The sequence below is a fragment of the Bubalus kerabau genome, chromosome 17 (genome assembly GCF_029407905.1).
Source record: "Bubalus kerabau isolate K-KA32 ecotype Philippines breed swamp buffalo chromosome 17, PCC_UOA_SB_1v2, whole genome shotgun sequence".
In the NCBI taxonomy this organism is placed as follows: Eukaryota; Metazoa; Chordata; class Mammalia; order Artiodactyla; family Bovidae; genus Bubalus; species Bubalus kerabau.
This window is the reverse complement of record NC_073640.1, coordinates 37,860,336-37,885,646: the sequence shown is the minus strand read 5'-3', so window position 1 is coordinate 37,885,646 and position 25,311 is coordinate 37,860,336. Positions and strand designations below refer to the sequence as shown.

General features: G+C 37.5%; 2 protein-coding genes across 11 annotated transcripts in view; both read right to left on the bottom strand.

Moving 5' to 3' along the window:
- Window positions 1-763: 763 nt before the first annotated feature.
- CBFB (core-binding factor subunit beta) overlaps window positions 764-25,311 on the bottom strand; it is a 49,834-nt gene continuing 25,286 nt past the window's right edge. For 4 of the 9 annotated variants that reach the window (XM_055553060.1, XM_055553058.1, XM_055553062.1 and 1 more), the window contains 2 exons: window positions 14,948-15,043; window positions 764-3,037 (listed from right to left, as the gene is read on the bottom strand). In XM_055553060.1, coding sequence (XP_055409035.1) covers window positions 2,969-3,037; window positions 14,948-15,043 — 165 coding nt within the window. In that variant the 3' untranslated portion in view covers window positions 764-2,968. Of the gene's footprint in view, window positions 3,038-10,334; window positions 10,408-14,916; window positions 15,044-25,311 lie in introns of all 9 variants that reach the window. The other 5 variants (XM_055553061.1, XM_055553059.1, XM_055553064.1 and 2 more) reach the window with 3 other exon arrangements.
- Window positions 2,873-25,305, bottom strand: LOC129631792 (protein-serine O-palmitoleoyltransferase porcupine-like). 2 transcript variants are annotated; one of them, XM_055553048.1, is made up of 4 exons: window positions 20,011-25,305; window positions 14,917-15,043; window positions 10,335-10,407; window positions 2,873-3,037 (listed from the first exon to the last, which is right to left on the bottom strand). In XM_055553048.1, exon 1 carries the CDS (start codon window positions 25,062-25,064, stop codon window positions 23,712-23,714), a length of 1,353 nt encoding a protein of 450 aa, XP_055409023.1. In that variant the 5' UTR covers window positions 25,065-25,305; the 3' UTR covers window positions 2,873-3,037; window positions 10,335-10,407; window positions 14,917-15,043; window positions 20,011-23,711. The 2 variants fall into 2 exon arrangements, with proteins under 2 accessions (XP_055409023.1, XP_055409024.1); XM_055553049.1 differs by lacking the exon at window positions 10,335-10,407 and having other exon boundaries at window positions 2,976-3,037; window positions 14,948-15,043.

Genomic DNA, 25,311 nt, shown 5'->3' with positions numbered 1-25,311 from the left:
TTTAGCACTTGCTGAGGCTGACAGAGATTAGAAATTTAACTTCAAGGGAAAATAAGTTTTCTGGTTGAGCAGCCTTTATCAAAAAAGGGTCATAAAATGTCCACAGGCCTCCAAGGCCAGAAGATATTGTACACAACATTGTTTATGGGAAAGGTATGCAGAAAAAATCCTGGTTTTGATAAAGACAAAACAGATGTAATGTTTGGGCTGACTCTGTATGACTTTGCATCTTTCATTTCCCTCTATGTACATGTCAAGGTATAAAAGTTCCTTTCGAAAATAAAGTTATGGGCCTCGCTCACTGAAGCGTGGTCTCCCCGTGTCATTCTTTTTTTCCTTTTCCCTCCTTTTCTCTCTCTGTTCTTCTTTCAAGATGACTCCTTGGAACACAGGAGCTTTATTGGCTTTCTGTGTTAATCAAAGAAGATCAAGCCTCTTTCTCTCCTCTTCATTCTTTCTCCTTTATTCTCTTATCGTTCGACCCTGGACTATCAAGGTTTTAATCCATTATAAGACCCGTGTCATCTCTCTCTCGCCGATGCCGTCTTTCCTGAGGGTACCCTAGGATCCTGCTGGGGCTGGACCCCGACATAAAGGTTTTCTTTGGAGTTAACAGAAATGACCACTAGATGCCACTGTTGGGTTTTTTTAAGGGTAAATAGGATGCAAGAACAGTTCAGATACAAAATCAATTTTTGTGCCATAATGAACACTACAACAGAAATTGCTGGATTATTGTTAATGAAGAACCAAGACCCAGAAGTTCACTACACAGAAGTTTATTGTGAAAGTAAATTAAACGTACAAACACACAATATGGCTAATGGTGGCAAAAGCAATCTGGTAGCTTAAGGCAAGTTTTAATGGAGATGAATTTAGAAAAGATGATGCAATGATGTAATTTTGTTTAAATACAGATTATGGAAAAATATCAAATTGCATCAATAACTTAATAATAAAAGTTTTGAAAGCCTGCACTACTGGAGAAAAAGGGCTCATGATCTTAATGCCAGCATTAAGATAGATGGAAGCAGTACAATGCTAAATGACAAGAACAATCCCATATTTACAGAAGGATGGTAACATGAACATTTAATAACGTTTGATCTTAGTTACTGGTGGACCGAAAGCCCTTAGCTAGAAGCAATAGAAAAAATGTGCCATCATCATGTTTTTTAAAAAAACAAAATTTAAGTGCAGAGTCAAAAACCAAGGAGCTCTGTGATAAAGTAACCTTAAAACAGCACTGGAAGGACCATTTAAAAGGCGATTCCCTCAAGGGAAATTAGGGCACTGAGTGTGTAAACATGTGAGCTGCACAATATCAAAATCCAACCAATTCATTCATAGTACTTGGTTACACAAGATCAGCATGGTCTTTTATGATGCATATTGTTTATAATGATTTAAACACACTCCTTACCATGCATGACTTCAAATATATAACACATACTTTTATTCTGAGATACAGGATATGTTTATGAATTATAAGACCTATATACATTGAAAGTCACACCTCCCTCATCAGTCAAGTGTATATATGTTTTAAATCCAATGACCTTATTCAGACTTCAGTTCATTTTCTGAATTGACCATGTCAGTTTTTTCAAACTCTTTATAATAATGCCATTAAAATACATTTTTGCAAAAATTCAGAAATGTAGTAACATTAAATGAATGTAACCATGAAAAATATTTGTAAGAAGGTGCCAAATAACTTACATTTTTTTCCAGTTTGTATTAAAAAAAAAAAAAAAGCTGCAATCAATTTGACAATGAGCCTATTTTAAAAATATTCTTATACTAATTCATCTCAAAAGGTTCTATTAATAGTCCTTTTGGAAAATACCATATATATATAACCTGTGAATTTTTTCTCCAGAATAATTAATGGAAGAAAATGTACCCTCTGCATAGATGTACATTTTCTAAGACTAATCTTTCATCACTCAGCATTGTTTTTACAAAAGCATGCATTATAAAATACACATAAAAGCAGCTATCTTAAACATGATTTTAATACAATATTACCTTCGTAGCTGATTCATCACTGTCTCCAGTTTAATATGCTGTTACATACATGAAGAAGCTCCAGTATCCCTTTTCTGATTGACTTAAAAAAAAAATCCCTGAATAAAACAGAAGCCAGCCTGTGACTTCTTTAGGCATTTCAGTAGGATATTGAGAATATCTCCATACAAACTCATGATTATAGAAGAGAATCTAAAATGATCTGGGGTAGACCAGAGTTAATACCAATTAAAATTTTTTTATGTTTAAAAAGGAAAGAAAAGGAGCTGATTATTAACATTTAAAAGGATACTGCAACTTTAACAACTGTAAACTTTGTGTTAGAAGGCATGGCAGACAGCTCTATGCTACAAGGTTTTTAGCTTGTAAATAATGCAAACCATCAGCAGTTTTAAAATGCCATAAACTATAAAAACACAGAAGGAAATGGGAAACACAACAAAAAGCCAAGAATGTTTATCTAAAATGAAGCTGAATAACCAACACATCTAAAACTGAGAAAAAAAACAAAAAAACAAAAAAACAAAAAAAAACCACCAAACAAAAAAAACTAGAGCAACTGATAAGGGGGAAAAAAACCATCTGGTAAAAATTTTAATTTCTTGACTTTTTAAAAATGGCATGAACTTTTAAATTAAAATGAAGGGAAAAAAAAGTTTTACAAGTGGATAGTTTCAACTCACTAAAATAATGCCAACAAGATAAGCTTGCATAGAAAAAAATTTCAAATTATTACTGGCTACATGCATACTTAATTAGAAATGCAGGTATTATAGTGCAAAACCATGGCAGTTTGTGATGTCTTGTTACTGCCTAAGGTTGAGAAATAAACCGTAGTACCTCCAGTTATCACAGTTTCTGGTCTTTTAATTAATTATTTCTGCAGACTAGAAACAATGAATATGTAAAGATGGGGTCACATCTTTTGTGCCACCAATTAGCGAAGTTTGAGGTCATCACCACCACCTAAACTGGAACCAGGACTAGGGTCTTGTTGTCTTCTTGCCTGCAATGACAAAATTATAATTTAGGGTGAAAATGTGTTTTGAAAATCAAAGTGCTAATAAATATAAAATACAGTAGCACATATAAGAAAAGTTTGCAACTAACAAATTTTCAGCCAGTTATTTCCACATGTTAAGAGGAAAAGAACAATACAGATTATGTATGAAATATTTTGCTATAGTTTCCTTAAAAATCAAGAATAAAAATCTCATTATATGCAAAAGAGCATTATCAAAATATGTACTGTGGATAAAAGTAATAAACCCTGTATTTATAGTTTTGGGACTAAAGGGTTTAATTTGAACACACCATCCAATCATCTTAGAAGCAAACTTTCCCATTTTCTCTTTTAATACCAGCAGACATTTTACATACTACTATATAAAACAGATAACCAACAAGGATCTACTGTATAGCATAGGGAACTATGCTCAGTATTTTGTAATAACCTATAAGGGAAAAGTATATACACATATCTGAATCACTGTGCTGTATACCTGAAACTAATATAACACTGTAAATTAACTATTCTTCAGTTAAATATACATATAAATAAATACATTTTTTAAAAAGCTGACATCCATCGAGCACTAACTATATGTTGGGCACTGTTCTAGGCAATTCACATGGATGAATTAATTGAATTAATTTAATCCCTGCCAATCACCTATAACACAGGTGCTATTATTGTTTATCCATTTTATGGATAAAGAAACTGAGTCATAAGAAGTATATGGCTTATTAATCACATAACAACAATAGAGTAGTGAATTTCACCCCTCACTGTATTCTATCTCTGCCATCTGGGTTTTAACCAGAAATCTCTTTACCAAGAAATAAAATTCAGAATTACTATGAATAAAGTATTGTCTCAAAAAAAATATGATATGAGAGTCCTTGGTGCACTTGTTTATACCCAGAAGTATCTTTACAACAATACTAAACAACTAAGAGGTTTGACAATTATAAACATTGAGGATTTCAAGTTTCACTTTAGAATAAACATTTCTACTTAAACTATGGGAAATAACAGAGAACATCTAAGAATGAATATACGGTACATGACACACTCTGCTAATATACAGTTTTTTAAATTTATTTTTAATTGAAGGATAATTGCTTTACAGTATTGTTTTGGTTTCTACCAAACATCAACATGAAATATACAGGTTTAATATAAGTGCCCCCCACTTGATCCACACATAATATTTACTTTCAGTCTCTCACAAATTCCAGTGCATCTTTCTTCCATAAGTGTTCTTTAGTTACTACAAATGTCAGTCAAGCACAAACATCTGTTTATAGAACCTAGTTCCTTCAGCAACAGTTTTCCTATGCTAGAGACTACTCCATTTTACCAGCTGTTTAGGCAAAAAACCCTCAACATGTCTTTCTCTCACATCCAACAGCAAATTCTGAGAGCTCTACATTTAAATAAATCCTGAATCTGACTAATTCCTACCACTCTCACCCTAGTCCAAGCCACCATCATCTTTCATCTAGATCTTGTTTTAGCCACCTTTGTTATATGCCAGCAACCAAGACTGACTGCAATTAACTTGTGCCATCTTTAGCTGGAAATTCCATCTTTAAATGGAATCATGTATTATTGTCACCAAGTGATTGTCCACTGTCTGTCAGTTTTGGGAAACAACCAAAAATTGAAAGTTCTGATTTCAATTAGTAAGATCTAAAATAGCTGTTAGGGAATGAGCATCCTTGACCTTCAGTGAAACATCTCAACAAGTCACACCTGTGCTGTAAAATCATGTTTAGTTGGAAGCGCCAGTTTTATCGTAATTTCTCAAGAAGGTTATGCTCTTTAGACAGAAATGACACTGCCTTATTCGCTTTCAAACAGATGAAAACCCAACAGTAATTTCTATGGTCTTTCTTATAAACTGTGATGTATCCTGCAGCAAACCTTAACTATTTTTACACGCTGACTACATCTTGGCACATTCCTTTCGATTAACTAGTCAGGTTAATGTTATGCTACATGGGTACAGACTGAAAGAGCGATAGAATGCATATGCATCAGAAAAACAAGTTATGTTCTCTACAGAATCAATGCTAAATGTAGTGTAAGGACAGATCAATTCTGCAAAATCAGAGATGGTAATATAAGCATCTGGTTTCAGTCAATGAAGGTTAGAAAGGGGCTGAGCAATGAAGAAAACACTGAGAAAAATCAATCCTAATTATATATTTATAAATCACTACTAACCCACCAGTAATACTTTGTGAAAAAGGTATTTCAGCTTTTGTCTTGGAATAAGAGTAATTTTCAAATTATTTTAATAATCGAGATGAGGTGGATGAACCTAGAACCTATTATACAGAGTGAAGTGAGTCAGAAAGAGAAAGATAAATATCGTATTCTAATGCGTATATACAGAATCTAGAAAAATGGTACCAAAGAATTTATTTACAGGGCAACAATGGAGAAACAGACATAGAGAACAGACTTAGGGACATGGGGAAAGGGGAGGAGAGGGTGAGATGCATGGAAAGAGTAACATGGAAAGTTACATTACCATACGTAAAAAGAGAGAGCCAATGGGAATTTGCTATATGGCTCACAGGGGCTCTGCATCAACCTAGAGGGGTGAGGTGGGGAGGGAGATGCGAAGGAGGTTCAAAAGGGAGGGGATATAAGTATATCTATGGGTGATTGATGTTTGACAGAAAACAGCAAAATTCTGTAAAGCAATTATCCTCCAATAAAAAATAAATATATTTTTAAAAAAATTCAGTGAAGTAAAAGAAAAAAAATTATTTTAATAATGGGATGACTCCAAATGAGTGACAAAAACAGTCATCAGCAGCTAGAGTTCTCCCTACTAGTCAGGGCTGTGCAGAGGTTGCTATAGGTTTATTTGTTTAAAATATATTTTTGGTGAAAGCATGGAAAGAGAAGTTGTTTTGCTTTCTGTGTTTTTAATTTCTATTTACATTGTAAAGAAGGAATGAGGAAGATGTAAAAGAAGACACTATGATCGAGAATCAAAAACTGAAAAAAATGAAAGGAAGTCTGACAGTATGAATGAGAGCAGAAGAGAGAAGAATGAAGAGAGCGGGGAGACTGGGAGGAAATTTAATGTTAGAAAGGAAGATGTATGCACTGTCATATGAAGGAGACAAACACAGACACATTTATGTCCAATGAAATCGATTCCACACAACTGGAAATCAACAGCTGGATACACTGCCTTGAAAAGTGGTGCTTTAAACTGCGGCAGTTTTCTAATGAAGGCTGGATATTTTAGAAGGAATTCTATGAGTAACAAACTAGACGAGATGATGGCAAAGAAACTCTGAACCTGATCATTTTAAAAGCATAAAGCCTGTAATTTCTAGTTTCTTTCTCCCCAGTCTATCCAGATAGGCCCTTGATTTTAACTTTTTATTAACAATATTTCAGAACAGGGTTTTTATATAAAGCAGACACCCATGAGCTTGTTCAGAAAACAAATCTGTTTTTAGTTTTTATAAAGAATTAGTCTAGACATTTTACTACAGACCCCTCACTACCAGTTGCTCTGTTTTCTTTATCACCCAGAAACATGGCAAATCCAGTTTCTAGATGACAGTCATGGGATGTGCTCAAAATGAAGAGACAAAGACATTCACCAGACGCTGGAGCTTCCTCTGCTCGTCAGAGCCGTGCAAAGTAGCCAAGAGCCGGGATACCCAAGTGAAAATGAATAAAACCTGGCTGACTTCCTAAGATCATCAAACTGCAGAAAACTCTTCATGAGAAAATGCCCTAATGATTAAAAATAGATCCAAACTTATTGAGTGTATACTACCCCAAGATAATGTGCAAATCACTTTTTGTTTAACACTTGGCTAAAGGCTGGAACATAGCATGATAGAATCTTAGAGCAGCACTGTGCTTTATAGAGCTCTAGTTCAACTCTTACTTACACATGATACACCTGAGACCAAGAATGTTACATGGTTCCCCCAAGGTTTCACAGTTAGCTGGTGGCAGTGAAAACAAATTCAGAATGCTAAAGAAAATGAACCTTTACCTTACAATTAGTATTAATGTCAGCCTCCTAAGAAACTATTTCTCCTGACTGCTAAGGCAAGACGAGACACAAAGCAGAAATTTCAAGTCCTAATACAGCAGAAAGAAATGCACTTTCTCCAAACTCATAAAAAAGGTAAAAACAAGGTCAGAAGACAATCATTAGTAGACTTCAAGAGCTGGTCTACTCAGCACATTAAAAAAAAAAAAATACAGTTCTGATAAAGTATACTTCAGGAAAACTTTTAAAGTGGCATTTTAAAAATAAAAGAGATAGTGGAAATAACTGACATTTCCAGCCTTGGATGCGGCAGCTCTACACTTTAGTAATGTGAGCTTATATAAGCTTCTTCCCCTCTTTCAGCCTCAGCTCCGCAAAAGGGAGATACATCTTCTAAGAGCATTTAAGAATCAAATGTAAAACCAATATTGCAGCATATATTGTCTGGCACATACTAAGCACTCATGCTGTTACTATCACTACAAAGCTGCTTATAACTTCCCAATTTATCTATATGAACTTTTCAAATCTTAAAAAAAAAAAAACAACACTGCATCCTGTAGATGAGTAATTTTTATGAATTAAAATAAAGTTAAAATTAAAAGAATTTTAGTAAAATCTACCTCTCCTATGATATCTAGCAAACAAGGCCCTCTCCCTCTGTGTGGGAGAAGGCAGACCTAGCACTCTGGTTCTCCCTCACTAACCCTCTTCCGATGCTCATTCTTAGTCTGAGTTCATATTCCTAGTTCACTTTCATCTACTGTCCAAAACACACCTCAGGAAGGTCCAGTATAGACAGATTTTTATGTTAATTTGTCCTTACATAAAAATAAGTGTTGATAGTTAAGTGATGTGAAAACTGAAGTCTGTGGGAATTTAAATAAGAGGCTGAAATTTTTTTCTTGGGACCACACAGAATCGAAGGCTCCAAAAACATACAAAACATAAATATAAAAACCACATAGTCTTTCGCCTGTTTTTATTTCCAAATAGTTTCCACATAAAATTCCCATATGATTTGCTGAACTGTACTAAAACTGCTTATAGCAGAATAAGCAATAATGGTTTACCCATTCTCTGACATTAAAAACAATAATTTATTTGCTAACATTTTATAACCGAAACAAATGAAAGCATTTTCTAGATAATGACAGAGAAAATCTCGTTTAGCACCCTGTCACCCTGCAGCTGAATTAAGAGCCAAAAGTACTATATCACAGTTTTAAGAGGCCAATCAAGCTGAAGGCAGCCTCTGGACACACTAAGAGTGTGTGTGAGCTGCTAGAGAACAGATGACAGAGGTATCATTCCAACTTATTTATGATCAAAGCACTCAGCCTCTGCCTTATGAAATTATTTACTTCAATCTTCTTTCACAAAAATCCCAAAGTAAGGTAATGAAATTACAGTTATAGAGATGTGTAACATGAAAGACTGCTACGCATAGCATGTCAGTATTTTCAAGTCGTGGAAAGACTCTCAGGTAAAGAGGCATGGGGTTTCTTCTATGTGACAACAGATTATCAATGGGCAGGCACTGTACAGAATCAATGTCTTTGATTACTTTTTCTGTTTTAAAGTCTACTTTTTTATTAAAAAAGCATTTTTTATCTTCTGTACTGAAGAGTGTACAAATCATAAATATATGATTGATGCATTTTCACAAAGTAAACACACCCATGTAGTCCTTAGATAAAGAAATATCACCAAATACAGTAAGTTTGTACCCGCTCCTCATCACTACTCAACCCCAAGAGAAGTCAGAAAAAGGCAAAATTGTTTAGTATTGTTAAAAAAACAAAGAAAGAAACAGCACAGGATACAAAATAGCTTGGCAACACATCTTTGACTTTCACAGTTTATAAAGTTAGGATATGCCTGCCTTTACTGCCACTCCAGATACCCTGTGAGCTAAGATGCACAGAAAGAGGAAATGAATAAAAAAATCTATGAACAATAAATGCTGGAGAGGATGTGGGGAAAAGGGACTCCTCTTGCACTGTTGGTGGGAATGTAAATTGATATAGCCACTGTGGAGAACAGTATGGAGATTTCTTCAAAAACTAGGAATAAAACTACCATATGACCCAGCAATCCCACTACTGGGCATATACCCTGATAAAACCACAATTCTAGAAAACACATGTACCACAATGTTCACTGCAGCACTATTTTACAATAGCCAGGACATGGAAGCAACCTAGATGTTCATCAACAGATGAATGTATAAAGAAGCTGTGGTACATATATACAGTGGAATATTCAGTTCAGTCACTCAGTCGTATCCGACTCTTTGCAACCCCATGAATCGCAGCACGCCAGGCCTCCCTGTCCATCACCAACTCTCAGAGTTCACCCAAACTCACGTCTATCAAGTCGGTGATGCCATCCAGCCATCTCATCCTCTGTCATCCCCTTCTCCTCCTACCCCCAATCCCTCCCAGCATCAGGGTCTTTGCCAATGAGTCCACTCTTTGCATGACGTGGCCAAAGTACTGGAGTTTCCGCTTTAGCATCAGTCCTTCCAATGAACACCCAGGACTGATCTCCTTTAGAATGGACTGGTTGGATCTCCCTGCAGTCCAAGGGACTCTCAAGAGTCTTCTCCAACACCACAGTTCAAAAGCATCAATTCTTTGGCACTCAGCTTTCTTCATAGTCCAACTCTCACATCCATACATGACCACTGGAAAAACCATAGCATTGACTAGACAGACCTTTGTTGGCAAAGTAATGTCTCTGCTTTTGAATATGCTATCTAGATTGGTCATAACCTTCCTTCCAAGGAGTAAGCATCTTTTAGTTTCATGGCTGCAATCACCATCTGCAGTGATTTTGGAGCCCAAAAAAATAAAGTATGACACTGTTTCCACTGTTTGCCCATCTACTTCCCATGAAGTGATGGGACCAGATGCCATGATCTTCGTTTTCTGAATGTTGAGCTTTAAGCCAACTTTTCACTCTCCTCTTTCACTTTCATATTGCAGTGGAATATTACTCAGCCATAAAAAGGAATGAACTTGAGTCAGTTCAAGTGAGGTGGATGAACCTAGAGCCTGTTACACAGACTGCAGTATGTCAGGAAAAGAAAAATGTCATATATTAATGCATATACATGGAATCTAGAAAAATCATATTGATGAACCTATTTGTATGGCAGCAAAAGAGCTGCAGAAATAGAGAACAGACTTGTAGACACAGTGGGGGAAAGAGAGGGTGGGCCTGACTGAGAGAGTAGCACTGAAATATATACATTACCACATGTAAAACAGATAGCCAGTGGGAATTTGCTGCATGACGCAGGGATCTCAATCTAGTGCTCTGTGACAACCTAGAGGGGTGGGATGGGGAGAGAAGTGGAAGGGAAGTTAAAGAGGGAGGGGACATATGTATATCTATGGCTGATTCATGTTGATGCATGGCAGAAACCAACAAAATATTGTAAAGCAATTACCTTCCAATTAAAAATAAATAAAAATCAAAGAGGGAGGTGAAGAAACTAGCTTCCAATTTTAAGTTCCATTTTAAGTGTCAGATACTGAGTTAGGCAGTATCCTGGGAGGTACGGTGTTAGCTCCATTTCACAGATGAGGGTCAAGAATTTAAGCAACTTTCCCCAGTGTCACATAGCAACAAGTAGTAGAGCTAGGATTCAAAACTAGGGCAGTCTATTAGAAGCCTCATCCTCATCTACTACCTGAAAGGTTCTCAAGTTATATTGTGCCAGTTACTGGATTCCCTGAAAACATCCCAGGCACTGCAGAGGGAGACCAGAACACTCCCTCCCCCTGCTTCATCCAGAGCAGTGCCCCCTTTAGCTGTTTTATGCATTAAAGTTCTATGTAAAATTTCAAATGAAGATAGAAGTTCACATTAAAAAAAAAAGTTTGAGAATCTTCTGTTTTCATCATTCTGTGTAAACACAACCAACATTCTCTTAACAGGTAATAGATGATACAAAATTCAAAAAGTATAAAAATGTAATCACTCCAGGAGTTTTAGAACTGGTTTCAGGTTAAAAGATACTGGGGAAAACCAAAACCACTTGGAGTTCTGCTTCCTTCTGTCAGTAACCTTAACCAGCTACACATACTAAATGCTCATGAGCCCCCACTGTTACAGGTTTAGCAAGCCAGGGCTAGAGGCCTCAGAGGTTGTCCAAACAGGGGCAGGACATCCCCAAGCCTCTGTGCTGCCAGGATCTTACGCCTCCAAGGCCCACTCACTGGGTTACTGCCACCCACGAGTTTTCCACTGCTCCTTGGCCCTTGTCTCCAGTCAGGAGTCAGGACCACCCACTAGAACCATTATTATTCTTTTCTTCCTCAGTTTTTTCTTTTCCAGGCAAAACGGTTTCTGACCTCTTCTGGGAGATTTTATTTTTCAACTTAATCATCTTTGTGGGTGATGTGGAAATTCATTTCCCAGTGCTAGGCTGTACTGGTGGAAAACTGCTTAGGAAACTGGTTTAAGTCTTCACGCTTCCCTTCATTAACCAACTACTTGAAAGACACAAAGTCAATTTTTCTCAGTCTCAGTTTCTTGAAATGGAAATAATAACTTTACCCAGGTGAATGTAAAAAACCCATTTTCATAAAATTGTTACTTTTTAAAAAACAAAATTAAAAACAAAAAGAACATTTGATTATATTGTTTAAGATCCTCTTACAGATATCTGAATTACAGGGCGGGCGGGGAAACCACAGTATTTTCTCCAATGTTCTCCCTTCAGGAAAAAGGAGCTGAACTACAACAAATAAGCTGACTTCAGGAATCTGTTAGGAATTTTTTTTTTTTTTTTCAAAGGGAAGAAAAATACACACTCACAAAGTGCCAAAAGACATGCATACCCAAAACTCCCCTAAGAGACTGCCAGCGCGAGCTCTGGAGTCTCCAGCCCAATTTTCTAGATGACAGTTCTCTACAAGAACTGACTTCTTAAATTATTGCCATAAGGGACTACAGGATCTTAAATCATTGATGGAAACCAAGCCATTTTCTCTACGCTCCAGGTCATAATGCAGGGAAAGTGCCCCAATACACTTTATAGAGAACGAAAAGGATGTTCTTGTTAGCCAGATAACTCAATTAACTGGAACCAGCACTGTGGTAGAGCTTTTAGTGCCAAGAAGTACTTTAGAGCTATTATTTACTGAGAGCACACACACACACCAAGTGCCTTATAAGCATTTTCCCATTTAATTCTCACAACAATTTCTCTGACAAAACAGACCTGAGAGAGGTTGGCAACTGATGAACCAGGAATCTTACCTAGCCCTGACTACAAAGCCCATGTGCTCTATCACTGACATAAAACTCACTGGAAACTATCTATCTGAGGAAAAAATTATTTGACATCTTTAGCAACAAAAATATCACTATATTTTTGTTCATATACAAACACACACACATAAATTCTCACACCAACATGTTTTTCAAGAAACATTATTTATAAGAATAGTCAAACTAACATTTTAGAGAAGATAATTCTTAGCCTCAGTTAATCTAAAATTTTATGTAAAGCAAATTACATACAAAAAAAATTCTAATTAACTGTTCCAACAGCTGTCGTTACTCTTCAAATATAATATAGCTGGGCAGCACTTTTTAAAAAATGATTCTGATGTTCCTTTAAAGCTATGTTAGTTTGTTCCAGAAAAACTGACCCATTCTTTGACATGCTAAGATCTCGTAGTCCTTCATTCCTTTGTACATTGCTCCATCTCTCCAGAATGCTTTCCCCAGCTTGTCCTGCTGGCAAGTTCACATTCCTCCTTCAAAACCCTGCAAGTGAGCCCCCAGGCAGAGGCAGATGTGAGCGCCCTTCCTCTGTACTGCCATGGCTCAAACGTCAGGGACCCCATTTCACTGGGGATCATACTACAGTGGAGGACAGACAAGTTTTTAATTGTTCTAACATACTGTTCAATAAGAACAGTAATAGAAAGAAGAAGAGCTCTGGAAACTACAAAGTAGAAGGGCTAATTATGATTAAGAAGATCAGAGAAGGGATTGACAGGTAACACTTAAGCTGGACCTTGAATACGCAGAAGAGTAAATTCTCAGTCAAGGAACAAACAGCATGAGCAAAAAAGGTTTAGATAACAAATGCATATTATACATTGAAAATTTCTTACTATTACAGAATGAGTACTCTCGAAGAAAATGCCACAGAAAGTTTGATTACAAGAATTGCAAAAGCTTCAAAGAAAAAAATGTACTACATTACATCCCTCCTGTCTTTTCCCCTGGCTAGAAAGTATTTTTGAGGTCATCATCAGTCACTATCAGCCAATTACATCAATTTACTCACTGACAAAAGGAAATATCAACCATTAAACGATAATTCTGTTTCATACACTAAGCACTAAGTAGACTTGATTTTTTAATCTGTTATATATATATGGCCATGCCACATGGCTTGCGAGATCTTAATTCCCCAACCAGGGATTGAACCTGGGCCCTTGGCAGTGAAAGCATGGAGTCCTAACAAATGGACCACCAGCAAATTCCCTTAGAAAATATTTTAACAAACATATATATGAAGTAATACCAATAATGTCAGCTGACACCTAGTCAGTGCCACATTCTGTAAAGGTGCTTTCACATGTATTAATATTTACTCATTTAATCTTTATGATGAACGTATGAGATAGGCACAATTATAGATGAGAAAACTCAGTCACAGAAAGATGAAACATGTTATCAGAGGTGACAAAGTGGCAGTCAGATTCAGAGCTTGCTATCTGGCTCCAGGGTCTGGGATCTTAACCACTGTCTTTGTGTGTACACACACACACACACACACTTTTAAGCTAATTTAAATAGTGTATATATAATTTTGTGCATGGAAAAACAATAAATTTTCTCTGTCATATAACATTGACTTAAAAAATGTTTTTAACATGGAAAAATATATATAAATAACATAAAAATTACACCTTAACCATATTTAAGTACACAGTTCAGTAGTATTAAGTAAACACATTCACACTTTTGTGCAACCAGTTTTCAGAACACTTTTAATGCCTGGAAATTATTCTCTTTAGCTGATAGTCATATCGAATTTAAGTCCTGAACAAGACTAAATATGAGTGTTTAGGACTGAAGCAGACATCGGTAATAAAACCGTAAAAAGACACAAGGAAGTTATTACTACAAATACTGAGGCAATAATTACTTTTGAGCAGAAAGATACGGTCATAACTAAATGCACACATGGAGGTCGGAATACCTGGGTAAATGTCACATAAAAAAAAAACCTCAATGATTATAAGAGTGTTCGCCTTCCAATAATTAAGCTACATATTTTTTTGGTGTCAATTTGGTGTCTATTTCACTTTATCACAAAAAGATTTAAATAAAAATAGTCTAAGTTAATTCCATTCTTTGTAGTAGTTTGAAAGTATTCAATTTCCTCTAGTAAAGAGACTACACAGAGGACTGAAAATTAAATGTTACAATATCAAGCCAAAATATTTACAGAAAAGTGGAAAATGATGTTTTTCCCAAACATTTTAATAATGTTCTAAAAATACATATTCTGATAACATAAGATAGTTTTTACACAAAATCTAAAAGATATTTAAGACAAAAGAAGATATTTGGATCAATGAATAGAAAATATATGTTCCAGTGAATGATTTTTAGGAAGACCAATAAATGAGGAATTCATGTACAACCTTAAAATTAAGACTAAAGTTTCTTTTTAGCAATTACATTTAATAAACATGGAAGTCACAGAGCACCACCTTTTAAAAATGAAAGACGTTAAACTACTTAAAAACATTATGCACAAACATCACAAATAGAGCCTGAGAGTTTGGGGGAAAGTACTAACCAGTTACTGCCAGCAGCTGTGAAACTCTCACCTCCATTTCCTCCCGATGAGACCTGTCTCGGTCTTCAAATTCACGTGTCCTTCTTCGGGCCTCTTCAAAGGCCTGTTGTGCTAAGGCATCCTCCTGCTGTCATAAGAAGACATGAAATGGGTATTTTAATTTTGACTTATAATCAAAACATTAAAATTTGGGGGGGGTGTTTTATTCTTTCAAAGAAAGGAACAACAGAGGAATTCTCAAAACATCAAAGCCATAAAAAAACATTAGAGCAACTTCTCCAAGAAAACCTCATTATTTTCGTGTGCTAGTATAACATCCTGGAAATCGTAGTCACGTTCAATCACATTCTAACAAATGAAAATGCTCTTCCCTTTTCTGTCCTTACCTCATCCTATTCACCAAAATAAAGTCCTAATCAAGTCAATATTTAAGACATGGAAGTATAAGGAAAAAGAAATTAATACTTCTACAGTGTGGGGATAAGACAGGCTGGATGCTCTAATTATAACACTGAAGCCAGAAATATAAAGAGTGTATTAACAGAATTGATTGTTCAAATGTTAGAAACTTCTAGGCAACAAAAAGAAAATTCCAAGGGATATTATCAAGGAAAATTATTTGTAATATGTAACAAATCTACCTGAATTCTTTCCCAATGGATCAATAAAGATCTGTACATGAAGGAAACCCAGATACCTCCAACTTCTTATGTCTAAAAGGCAACCAATTTAAACTCACCCTCTCTAATTTAGTCTGGATGGTAGCACCACTCACTCATTTCAGCTGGGAACCTGAACTGCCTTTGACACTTTCCTCTTATCTTCACAGACCCAATCAATCACCAAATCCTATCCACGTGACCTATTTTTTGAATCACTGTAGTCTCTTCATTACTTCAAACATTTTGCTAGTTCAGACTCCTAAGAACTCTCACTGAATTACTGCAATTACTTACTGCTTCCATTCTATCATCCCCCAAGCCATAATACAGCCATCAAAGCATGCCTTCTAAAACACAACCTGACCATAATAACCCCCAACTTAAAGCTCCCTCACTGTCTACAGCACATTATGCTCAATGTTTGCAGCCACATACGTCTCAACACTAGAACTTTCAATGCACAGTTGATGAAATTAAAATATCAAAAACAAAACCAAAAAAGTCAATATTCAACCGCCTCAGTTTCATTGCAGGAATGGGTGGCCAGGTAACAATGCTCTAGCCAATGATACAGAAATGTAAGTCACCTGATAGGGCTTCTAAGAGTCATTTAAGAGACATGTCACCTTTCCTTCTCCCTGGGAACTGATGCAATGACCAGAGATACAGCATCCATCTTGCACGCATAATACTAAGCCATACACACTGAGCACAGTGCAGCAGGAAAAATGAAAGGACCCACAGCCCCCAGTAATATGTGCTATACCAGGCCTGAACTGCATACCGCCGGTATCTTATTCTGCGTGCTAAATCCTTTATTTGGCTGTTAGTAGGGTTGTTCAATACTTGTCATTTTCACTGACTAAACAAAACGGATAAGTGTGAGCAAGTTTCCACTCTTATGATGCATTTACTAGCTTTGTGACCCAGGAGTATTTCATTTTCTAAGCCTCAGTAAACTCTCACGAAGAATGCACATAGCCCTAATACTTCATGAGATTAAATAACATTAAAAAAAATGTAAGTGCACTATCTGACAACATTCAATAAATCCTATTCTTTTATAAGCATTTGTGGACAGATAAAATTTATACATGTGACTACACATTACTATATATACACCAACTATATTCTCAGAATGTAATGTATAAGCCAGAGACACCCACAAAAGAACACTATTCCCAACTCCTCAGGGTTTTCTCTTAGGTATCAACTAGGACATGTCTGCTGATAACAGGATATCCCTTCTGTTCTGTGTATTCATTCACTTAATTTCATTTATTCCACAAATGTCTGTGAGTCTTTATGATGCCCAAGTCACTGTGCTGGGTGCCACGTATACAATGAGTGGAAACAATCAATGCTTTTCCTCACAGTTTCTGGTCTAGTAGGGCAGGTGGACAATGAACAAATAATTACAAAAATCGATAAATAATTACCAGTTGTGACAGACTACTTGAAAGATAAAATGAGAGCATGTGAGATGTAATCTAACTCTAACAAAGTTATTAGTCACTAATGTGTATTTTAGCAAGGATCACAGGTTTTTACCTTATTAAAATAAAAAGAAATTATTACCATTATTTATAGTAAAAAAAAGCCAAGAGAGATTTGGTAGCTCTCTACCTACAATTCCAGCTTCGTCTTTTCTAGTAAGATGTGAAATGTATGTGCAATGAACAGTGTCTTACACTTTAATAATGGTTAAACTGAAAGACAATCAGCGACCCAATGTTATTTTGATCATCTCCTGGTGGGAACTTAAATAACACCTCCCTTTCAAGGATAGTATAAAGAGTACTTGCTGAGAGAACTACACACTCACCCATCAAGTATGCTAAAACAGTAGGGCCAACTAACACCAGCCAAACTCAGGCAGTCATGCGAGAGGCTTTCAGCACTTCAGTGCCCCCAGCTACCTGCTACACTAATCTGTTACTCCATAGTCTATACCACAGTCTGCACTAAGCAGTCAGGTGGGGTCATCATAAAGAGTGGTTGGGTGTTTGTGAAACCCACATGGGAAAATAGTCTAGCAGTGCTCTCACAGAGCATACAAATAGACTATTCTTAACCATTCTTGCTATGTTGATTTTGTCTTTATTGTATAGCTAAATCTACAACTATATTTATTTTACAGTTTGGTAATACTCACCTTCCTGTGCAATGAATTTAAAAAATAGATGTATGTATTAAATGAAAAATTAAGAATCAAATTCGTATCCAAGAAAGCTGATGATGAACGCATAATCTGTACAAAATAATAGCATTTCCTATTCTCTGTGGGGACCACGATGATTATCACTGATCACATGAAAACCAAAAGAAATAAATCTGCTGAAGAAGCATCAACATATACTTCAAAGGCGACAATTTAGCATGTGCAGCTGCAAACGGTACATTTAACACCACTCTGTAGAACATAACTTTATTTAAATCAAACGACTCTTCTAAATTTTCACTCACATTCTTGTGCACATACAAAAAGCAAAGCTGTTTGCATGTTGGCTTTGCTGGAAGAAAAACTCTGCAAAAAGCTTTAGGATACCAGTTTTACATCAGTGTCATCAGGTACTTTAAATAGAAAAATCTATTCATCCCAATAATGGCTAAATTTTTCTAACCTTATTATAGAATCAAAATAGAACTTTTGGAAAGTCATTATATTGAAGGTGAAACATTGTTGTGACTGCTAAATTAATTTAAAAAGTACAACGACGAAGATAAAGCTGTTAGTTCTTAAACTGATAATACAAATACAAACAGTGCAACAAACATTTAAACACTGTATAAAGAATAATATTCTTGGTGAATTTTTAAAACGATGAAATAGAAATTTACTAGGAATTAGTTGTGGTACACAAGTAATTCATAATTGTTACCAGAACAATTCTTTATCAAAGTAGTGAGGAATTCTACCAATCAACTGGACATCGGAGTTGCATAAATTACAAATATATCCATGTATTCACAGTTAAAGTGGCTGAACTATAAAATCTGTGACAAAGCTGATGCTGAACACAAAAAAAATTCACATGACATTACACAAGCACTCTGGATTTTAAAAATTTGAGCCTTTGAAGAACTTCTCTGAAATCAACCTAGTTCCTAAAATGGCATTGAGTTTTTTTGTTTGTTTCCTGTGAATGAGTCCTTTTAGCTATATTTTGTTCAAAATTAGCTGGAAATCTCTGATCAAAGTACTCAATGGTGAAGTGCCAAATTTTTCAGTTTTTCCAGCTTTCAAAGAATTGCAATTATTGAAAATCAAACATAGGAAAACACTGAAATTTACCCCTTACACATTACAGAAAATGAAGTGAAAATACAATCAGCAAACATGATTCAATTGTGAGTTTATACAACTGTACTCAGAAATATCTTCATTGTGGGAAACTTTCAAAACACTGTATTGAAGTGTATTACAAACACAAAAGAGTACATATCTTAAGGCTGTGTTGTCCAGTAGCACAGCCTCTAGCCATGTGAGTATTGCATACCTGAAATGTTGCTAATTTGAGTAAGTGGAAAACACACTGGGTTTCAAATAGTTACTTCCGAAAAAAGGTAAAATGTCTCAATAGATGTTTATATCCACTTTATGTTCAAATGATAATATTTTGGATATATTGGGATAAATAAAATGCAAAAGTTACTAATTTAAAAAAGCTTTTTAAAATGTGACTTTTAGAAAAATTTAAATTACATAATGTGGCTCACATTTGAATTCTACTGGACAGCACTGTCCTAAAAGATAGCTTGATGAATTTTCAGAAACTGAACCTGCTCTGTAACTAAAACCCACATGAAGAAACAGAGCATTACCAGCATCTTGGAAGTCTCCTCCTCCATTCCAGGAACTAGCCTCCTCACCAAAGGATAAATCACTACTGTTCTTTTTAACACCATGTAGTATTAGTTTTACCTATTTTTGTACTTTGATATATAAACGTATTCATATAGCATGTGGTTTTTTTTTAATACCCTTAATATATTTGTGAAAGTCACTCATTGGTGGGCTAATTGTAGTTTTTCATTTTCATTGTATTTCTCTGTGTGAACATGCAATTTACCGATTTGACTGTTTAGTGGGCATTTGGGCAGTTTATATAGTTCCTGGCTATTAACCAATAATGCTGTTACAAATGTCCTAGTATGTATATCTTGATGAATACACACACACACACACACACACACACACACATTCATTTCTACTGCATACCAAGCCTCAGAAAAGAATTACTGGATCACACATACACGTATGTGCATTTTAGTATTTATTGCCAGTTTTCCAAATGTTTTGTCAACTTTATGTAATCAAACAACACACCAACTGTTTTTTCATATCCTTGCCAATGTTTGTCAAAGATACTATGAACAAAGGCAAAAAGACAATCAATACCTGTGAAAATATTTCAGCGGAAACACTTACACAATTTAATTTTTTAAAATGCAGTTGTGACTATCCTCTGTTTATCTCTTAGCTTACCAGGTACCTCAGCAACTGTTAGAGAATTTTGTTCTCACATGGCAGAGAGAATAAGCAAGCTAGCTCTCTTCTGTGTTTCTTATCAGGACACTAATCCTATCATATCAGGACTCCACTCATTGGACCTCATTTAACCTTAATCAACCCCATAAGGAGGCTTCACTGGTGGCTCAGTGGTAATAGAATCCATCTGCCAATACATGAGATGCAGGTTTGATCCCGGGGTCAGGAAAATATCCTTAAGAGGGAAATGGCAACCCACTCTATTCTTGGCTGGAAAATCCCACAGAGGAGCCTGGACGGCTACAATCCATAGGGTTGCAAAAGAGTCAGATACAATCTAGTGACTAAACAACAAGAACATACTCCATAAAGGCCCTATCTCCAAATACAGTCATATTGGAAGCTGAGGCTTCAAAGTACTAACTTAGGGGTAACACAAACATGTTCTTCACAACAGCTGGTAAGTGGTAGGGCCAGGAATCACAATTCTATGACCATGAAGCTCCTACTCTTAACTTCTGTACTATATTGCCTTTTTACTTTTATTATCTTCCAGAAGATTTGGGATGGTGAAAGCTCCAGAGAAGTGCTGATGGTTGGCATCCCCTGCTTTAAAATTTTTATATTATGAAAGACCTATTATTAGTTTTCTATCACAGTAGATGACACTTTATAGCAATAAAACCCAATCTGTGGACCAGGGCAACAAAACCTGGGAAATTCTAAGTATGGAAAATACTATGGGTTAAACTTAAAAATTTTTACCTATCATTTTATATTTCAGTTTTAGACATCAACTTAATTTCCCCTTATATAAATTCACTCTGCTCTTAATCACTTTTTACAAAAACAGCCTTCTAAATTGCCATTTACTACTTTCCTGAAAGAATTAAGTATTCCTTATCCCTGTGGAAATCAAAGTAGCAGAGATTCTTTCCTAAGAATTTTAACTCTGAATCTGAGTTTTTTTACTAGGAAGGTTTAATTTTTTTGATCTCTTAAGGAGACAATTCCTACATTTCTTTATATGGACAACAACATGGAAAGAGATAACAGAACTAACAAAAAGAGAGCTCCTTTTATTTATGCCATCATTTTAACTTCATTAAGTGGATTAATATTAAACAACTGAAAAATTAACACCATCTAATAATCATATACTCTGACATGTTCTGGCCCCCATAATTACAAAAGTCAGCCGTTAATCTTACTGCGACTCACTTGCATGTAATGAGGCTTCCCTTTTGCAGGTTTGGCTATGATGTATCTAGGTGTGGATTTCTTTCTGCTTATCCTTCTTAAAGTTCATTAAACTTCTTGGACATGGAGATGAATATTTTTAATCAAATTTATAAATTTTCAGCTATTTCTTAAAACACATTTTCTGCTCCTTTCTTTCTCTCCTCTCCATCTGGGATTTTCATAACATGTATGCTGTTCTGTGGGCTGGTGTCCTACCGTCTCTGATACTGATTGTTTTTTTCTTTCTGCTTTCTGTTCTTGAGACTGGATAACCTCTGTTAACCTGTGTTCAAGTTCACTAATTCTTTTGCCAGCTCAAATCCTGAGTCTGTGAATTTTTCATTTCAGTCATTGTACTTTTCAAATTCTAGAATTTCTATTTGATTCCTTTTACAAATTTAGATCTCTTTATTCCTTAAAAAAAAAAATCTCTTTTGGCTGCACTGCACAGCACGTGGGATCTAAGTTTCCCAACCAGGGATCGAACCCACACCCCCTGCATTGGCAACAGAGAGTCTTAACCACTGGACTAGGGAAGTCCCAAATGTCTTTATTAATACTCTTTGAAGAGTCACTGGCAAAAGGAAGAATTTTTCCTTTAGTTCTTTGAATACACTGAAAAAGAAACTGCTTTTTTTGTTACTAGGAACCATCATTTGCCACCGAGCTCCCTCCAAGTTTCTATTGCTTGCTTTTCCCCTGAATAACAGTCACACTTTTGTGCTTATTTTTGTGTCTTATAATTTCCTGTTAAAAACTGGGTGTTACCTGTGGTGGATTCATTTTGATATTTGGCAAAACTAATACAATTATGTAAAGTTTAAAAATAAAATAAAATTAAAAAAAATTTATTAGAAAAAAAAAAACAAAACAAACCTGGGTGTTTTAGATTAAATACTCTAAATTAGTAGCAAACAGAAATTCTGACCCTGCCTACAGCTTCATGTTGCCTGTTTTCTGTTTGTCCAGTTAGTGACTTGCCTAATTTTCTGGAATCTGTTTCCCCATCAGTGTCCAAACTCTGATGTCACTGCTTTTTTTCCCCCCTTCTTTTTAAGCCTTGCTTTCTAGGGGGCTGTCCCAGGTCAGCATAACTTAGTGGTCAGCCAATGACTGGTCAGAGGTTTTGCTTCAACACCTTGAACCAGAAGGCTTTCAAATCCTTTGCCATGGGGTCTGTGTGTGGCTTGGAGGGATACTTTCAAAGTATAGGGAGTTTATCAGTCTACCCTGCATTCAGTCAGGGGCCAGTAGCTTTCAAGGGTTCTCTGTCCTCTCCTGAATAGGTGCAGCCTTGTACAGGTACACAGCCTTTTGGACCCTAAGAGCTAAGTGTGATATGAACAGTAGGGCTCACTTTAGCTATCTCTTTCCCTAGATTTCCCTGATAAATTTCTGGCCAGTCTGCCATTTTCTTGTTCCCTGCAACATTAGCTTTCCAAGACTGTCTGCCACAAAGACTGCTATTGTTTTCAGTAACAGCCCTGGGCTTGTGTTTTTCCAAGTGCTGCTCTAAATAAAGTGAGCTCCCTCTGACAGGACAACAGAGCTGCCAGTCCTCATGGCATGCCCAGAGTAGAACTTGAGGAACCAGAGCTGAGGGAGGAGATGGGAGCATCTCCTAACATGCTAGACCATCATCACTGTTTATACTGAAATTCACTAGCTTTGTTCAAATAAATGCCTCTCAATATATGTCCTTTGGTTAACTTCCAGAGACCTTAAATGGGTTTTTGCTTGTTTGTTTACAATTTTGTTAAGTTTAATAACTGCTTTTTTGGAAGGAGAACTTGCCAAGCTCCTCATTCAGCTGTTTCAAAACTGCTGCTCTTACATTTTATTTTAAACTGGGTTCCCTCCCCCCAAAATGTGCCAAAGATCCAGAGCAAATATTAAACAGAACCATCTATTACACTTTGAAGTGCCCCACTAAGCACACAGTGGCAATCCGATGCAATTTAAAACCACTGAAGGAAAACTTTCCCCAAACCGGGACCAAATTCTGGGTCTCAGTCTCTTCAGAATTCCTCAATATTATGAGAACATAAGACTTTCTATACTTTAAAAAAAAAAAAACTTCCAAATTTACTTGATAATAACAAACTGTATATACAAAGAGACAAGGCAGGCAGGAAGGCCCTGGATCTCCTGTTCTCTGCTTTCCCAGGCTCTCCCCACCCCTAGGCCCCAGGAGGGACCACTCCCTTCCCATCCTGTGGTGGAAGTGGGGATTGGAAGGTATGGAGATGATGTGTGTGTGTATGAATGTGCATGTGTGTGTGTGTCTAGGGGTATGGGGGGCAGTGTGAAGAATGGAGAAGGATCAAAAATTAGAGAGAAGGCTTTCCCTCATCCCCACCACCGAGGAGGGTTCTTAAGGGAGCCGCCTCAGATGTGTCTCAGCCTATGAGACAGTAGAAGATCCAGCATCCAAAAGTAACCCAGTGACTGGCCCAGCTTAGCTCTGACCATTTGTGGACGGTGTATGCCATGCCGTAGCCCTGCTCCTCTGTGGTGTCGTCCACATCAACATCAAACAGGGAACCCAGGTAGGCCAGGTGGAAGATGGCCAGGGCCCCAAAGAGCAGATTTAAGGCTCGCACCCCCAAGCCCAAACGATACTGGTGTGAACAGTCTGGTGGACACCTTCTCGACAAGATGCAGGCACTGAGGATCCGAGCCAGGCGCTTTCGGAGGATGTGCTCCACGTAAGTGATAAACGCCAGGGACAGCAGCACTGCAGCCAGATGGAAGCTAAAGCCGTGCAGGAGGGCGCTGGCTGTATAGGTGACCAGCACGGCTGAGAAGGTCCCCAAGTGGAGAGCATTCTTGAAAACATAGTTATTTAGCCAGCAAGACATGGGCAGGTTCCAGCTTGTGACAACTTCCACCATGGACCGGGGCAGCTCCACGTTCAGTGGCTTAGAGACCATCAGGTCCCATTCCAGGTGATCCTTCTCCTTGGTGAAGCCGGTCCCTGCCAACGTGGCTGTGGCCTCAGATAGAAAGCCCACAAAATAGTTGCTGAAGCGGAAGGAGACAGCACTCTCATAGGCTCGCAGACACTTGCGAAGGAGGTGGTCACCATCGAGGGGGATGAAGTAGGGGAAGAGATAGGGGCCCACACAGGTGGACAGCACCAGGCACAGAAGGGCCAGCAACAGGCTCTGGGCCACCTTCTGCAGCCACCGGCAGCTCAGTGGGCGGCCTTGGACGGCCTCTAAGTACCTCTGGAAGGATATCCAGGGCCCAAAGATGACAGTGCCCACAAAGCAGAGGTAGCCCATGAACTCCATGGGTGAGGGCACCATGCTCACCTCACCCCGATCCAAGTCAAAGCCCAGAGACACTGCCTTCATGGCCACAATCATCTGGGCCCCTCGCATCCTGTGCCATGCCACAGTGTCCACCATGTACATCTCACCCATGAGCAGGTAGGTGAGGATGGTGACGGAGACGAAGATGCCGCGATGGGAGGAACGTCGGCAGAGGAACAGCACAAGGTAGCACAGAAGGCTGAGCAGCATGACCCAGACCATGTGCAACTCGAAGAAGTGGTAGAGGCTGAAGAACCCACCCGCCACAGTACTTGCGTGCTTCAGGTAGGATGGCAATCCAAGCCTCCAGAGGAGGCGGCAGGCGAGACAGATGGCAAGGAGCAGCCAGATCTGGTCAAGGCCCTGCTGGGCAGTAGGCAGGAGACAGTCCTGCAGGAGCTGCTGGAAAAATTCCTGGCGGCTGAAAGTGGCCATTGTGGACTGCCACGGATGGATGAACAGATAACTTGGCAGTAAAGAAGCTGCAGTCCAGAGGGCCAGGGACACACCACTGCCACCACTGGGACACCTTCCCCACCAGCTGCAAGGCTGCGACCACTGACGCTCCCAGGGCAGCACTGTATACTTACTCTTAAGGACTGGGTAACATAGATCTCCAGACAAAGGCAAGATTAGGGATAAATAAAGGGACCACAGTCAGTAAAGCCTGAAGTCACCCTAC

Bases quoted from the DNA above. Each gene is read 5' to 3' on its own strand.
- LOC129631792 (XM_055553048.1), bottom strand. From the start codon at position 25,064: ATGGCCACTTTCAGCCGCCAGGAATTTTTCCAGCAGCTCCTGCAGGAC.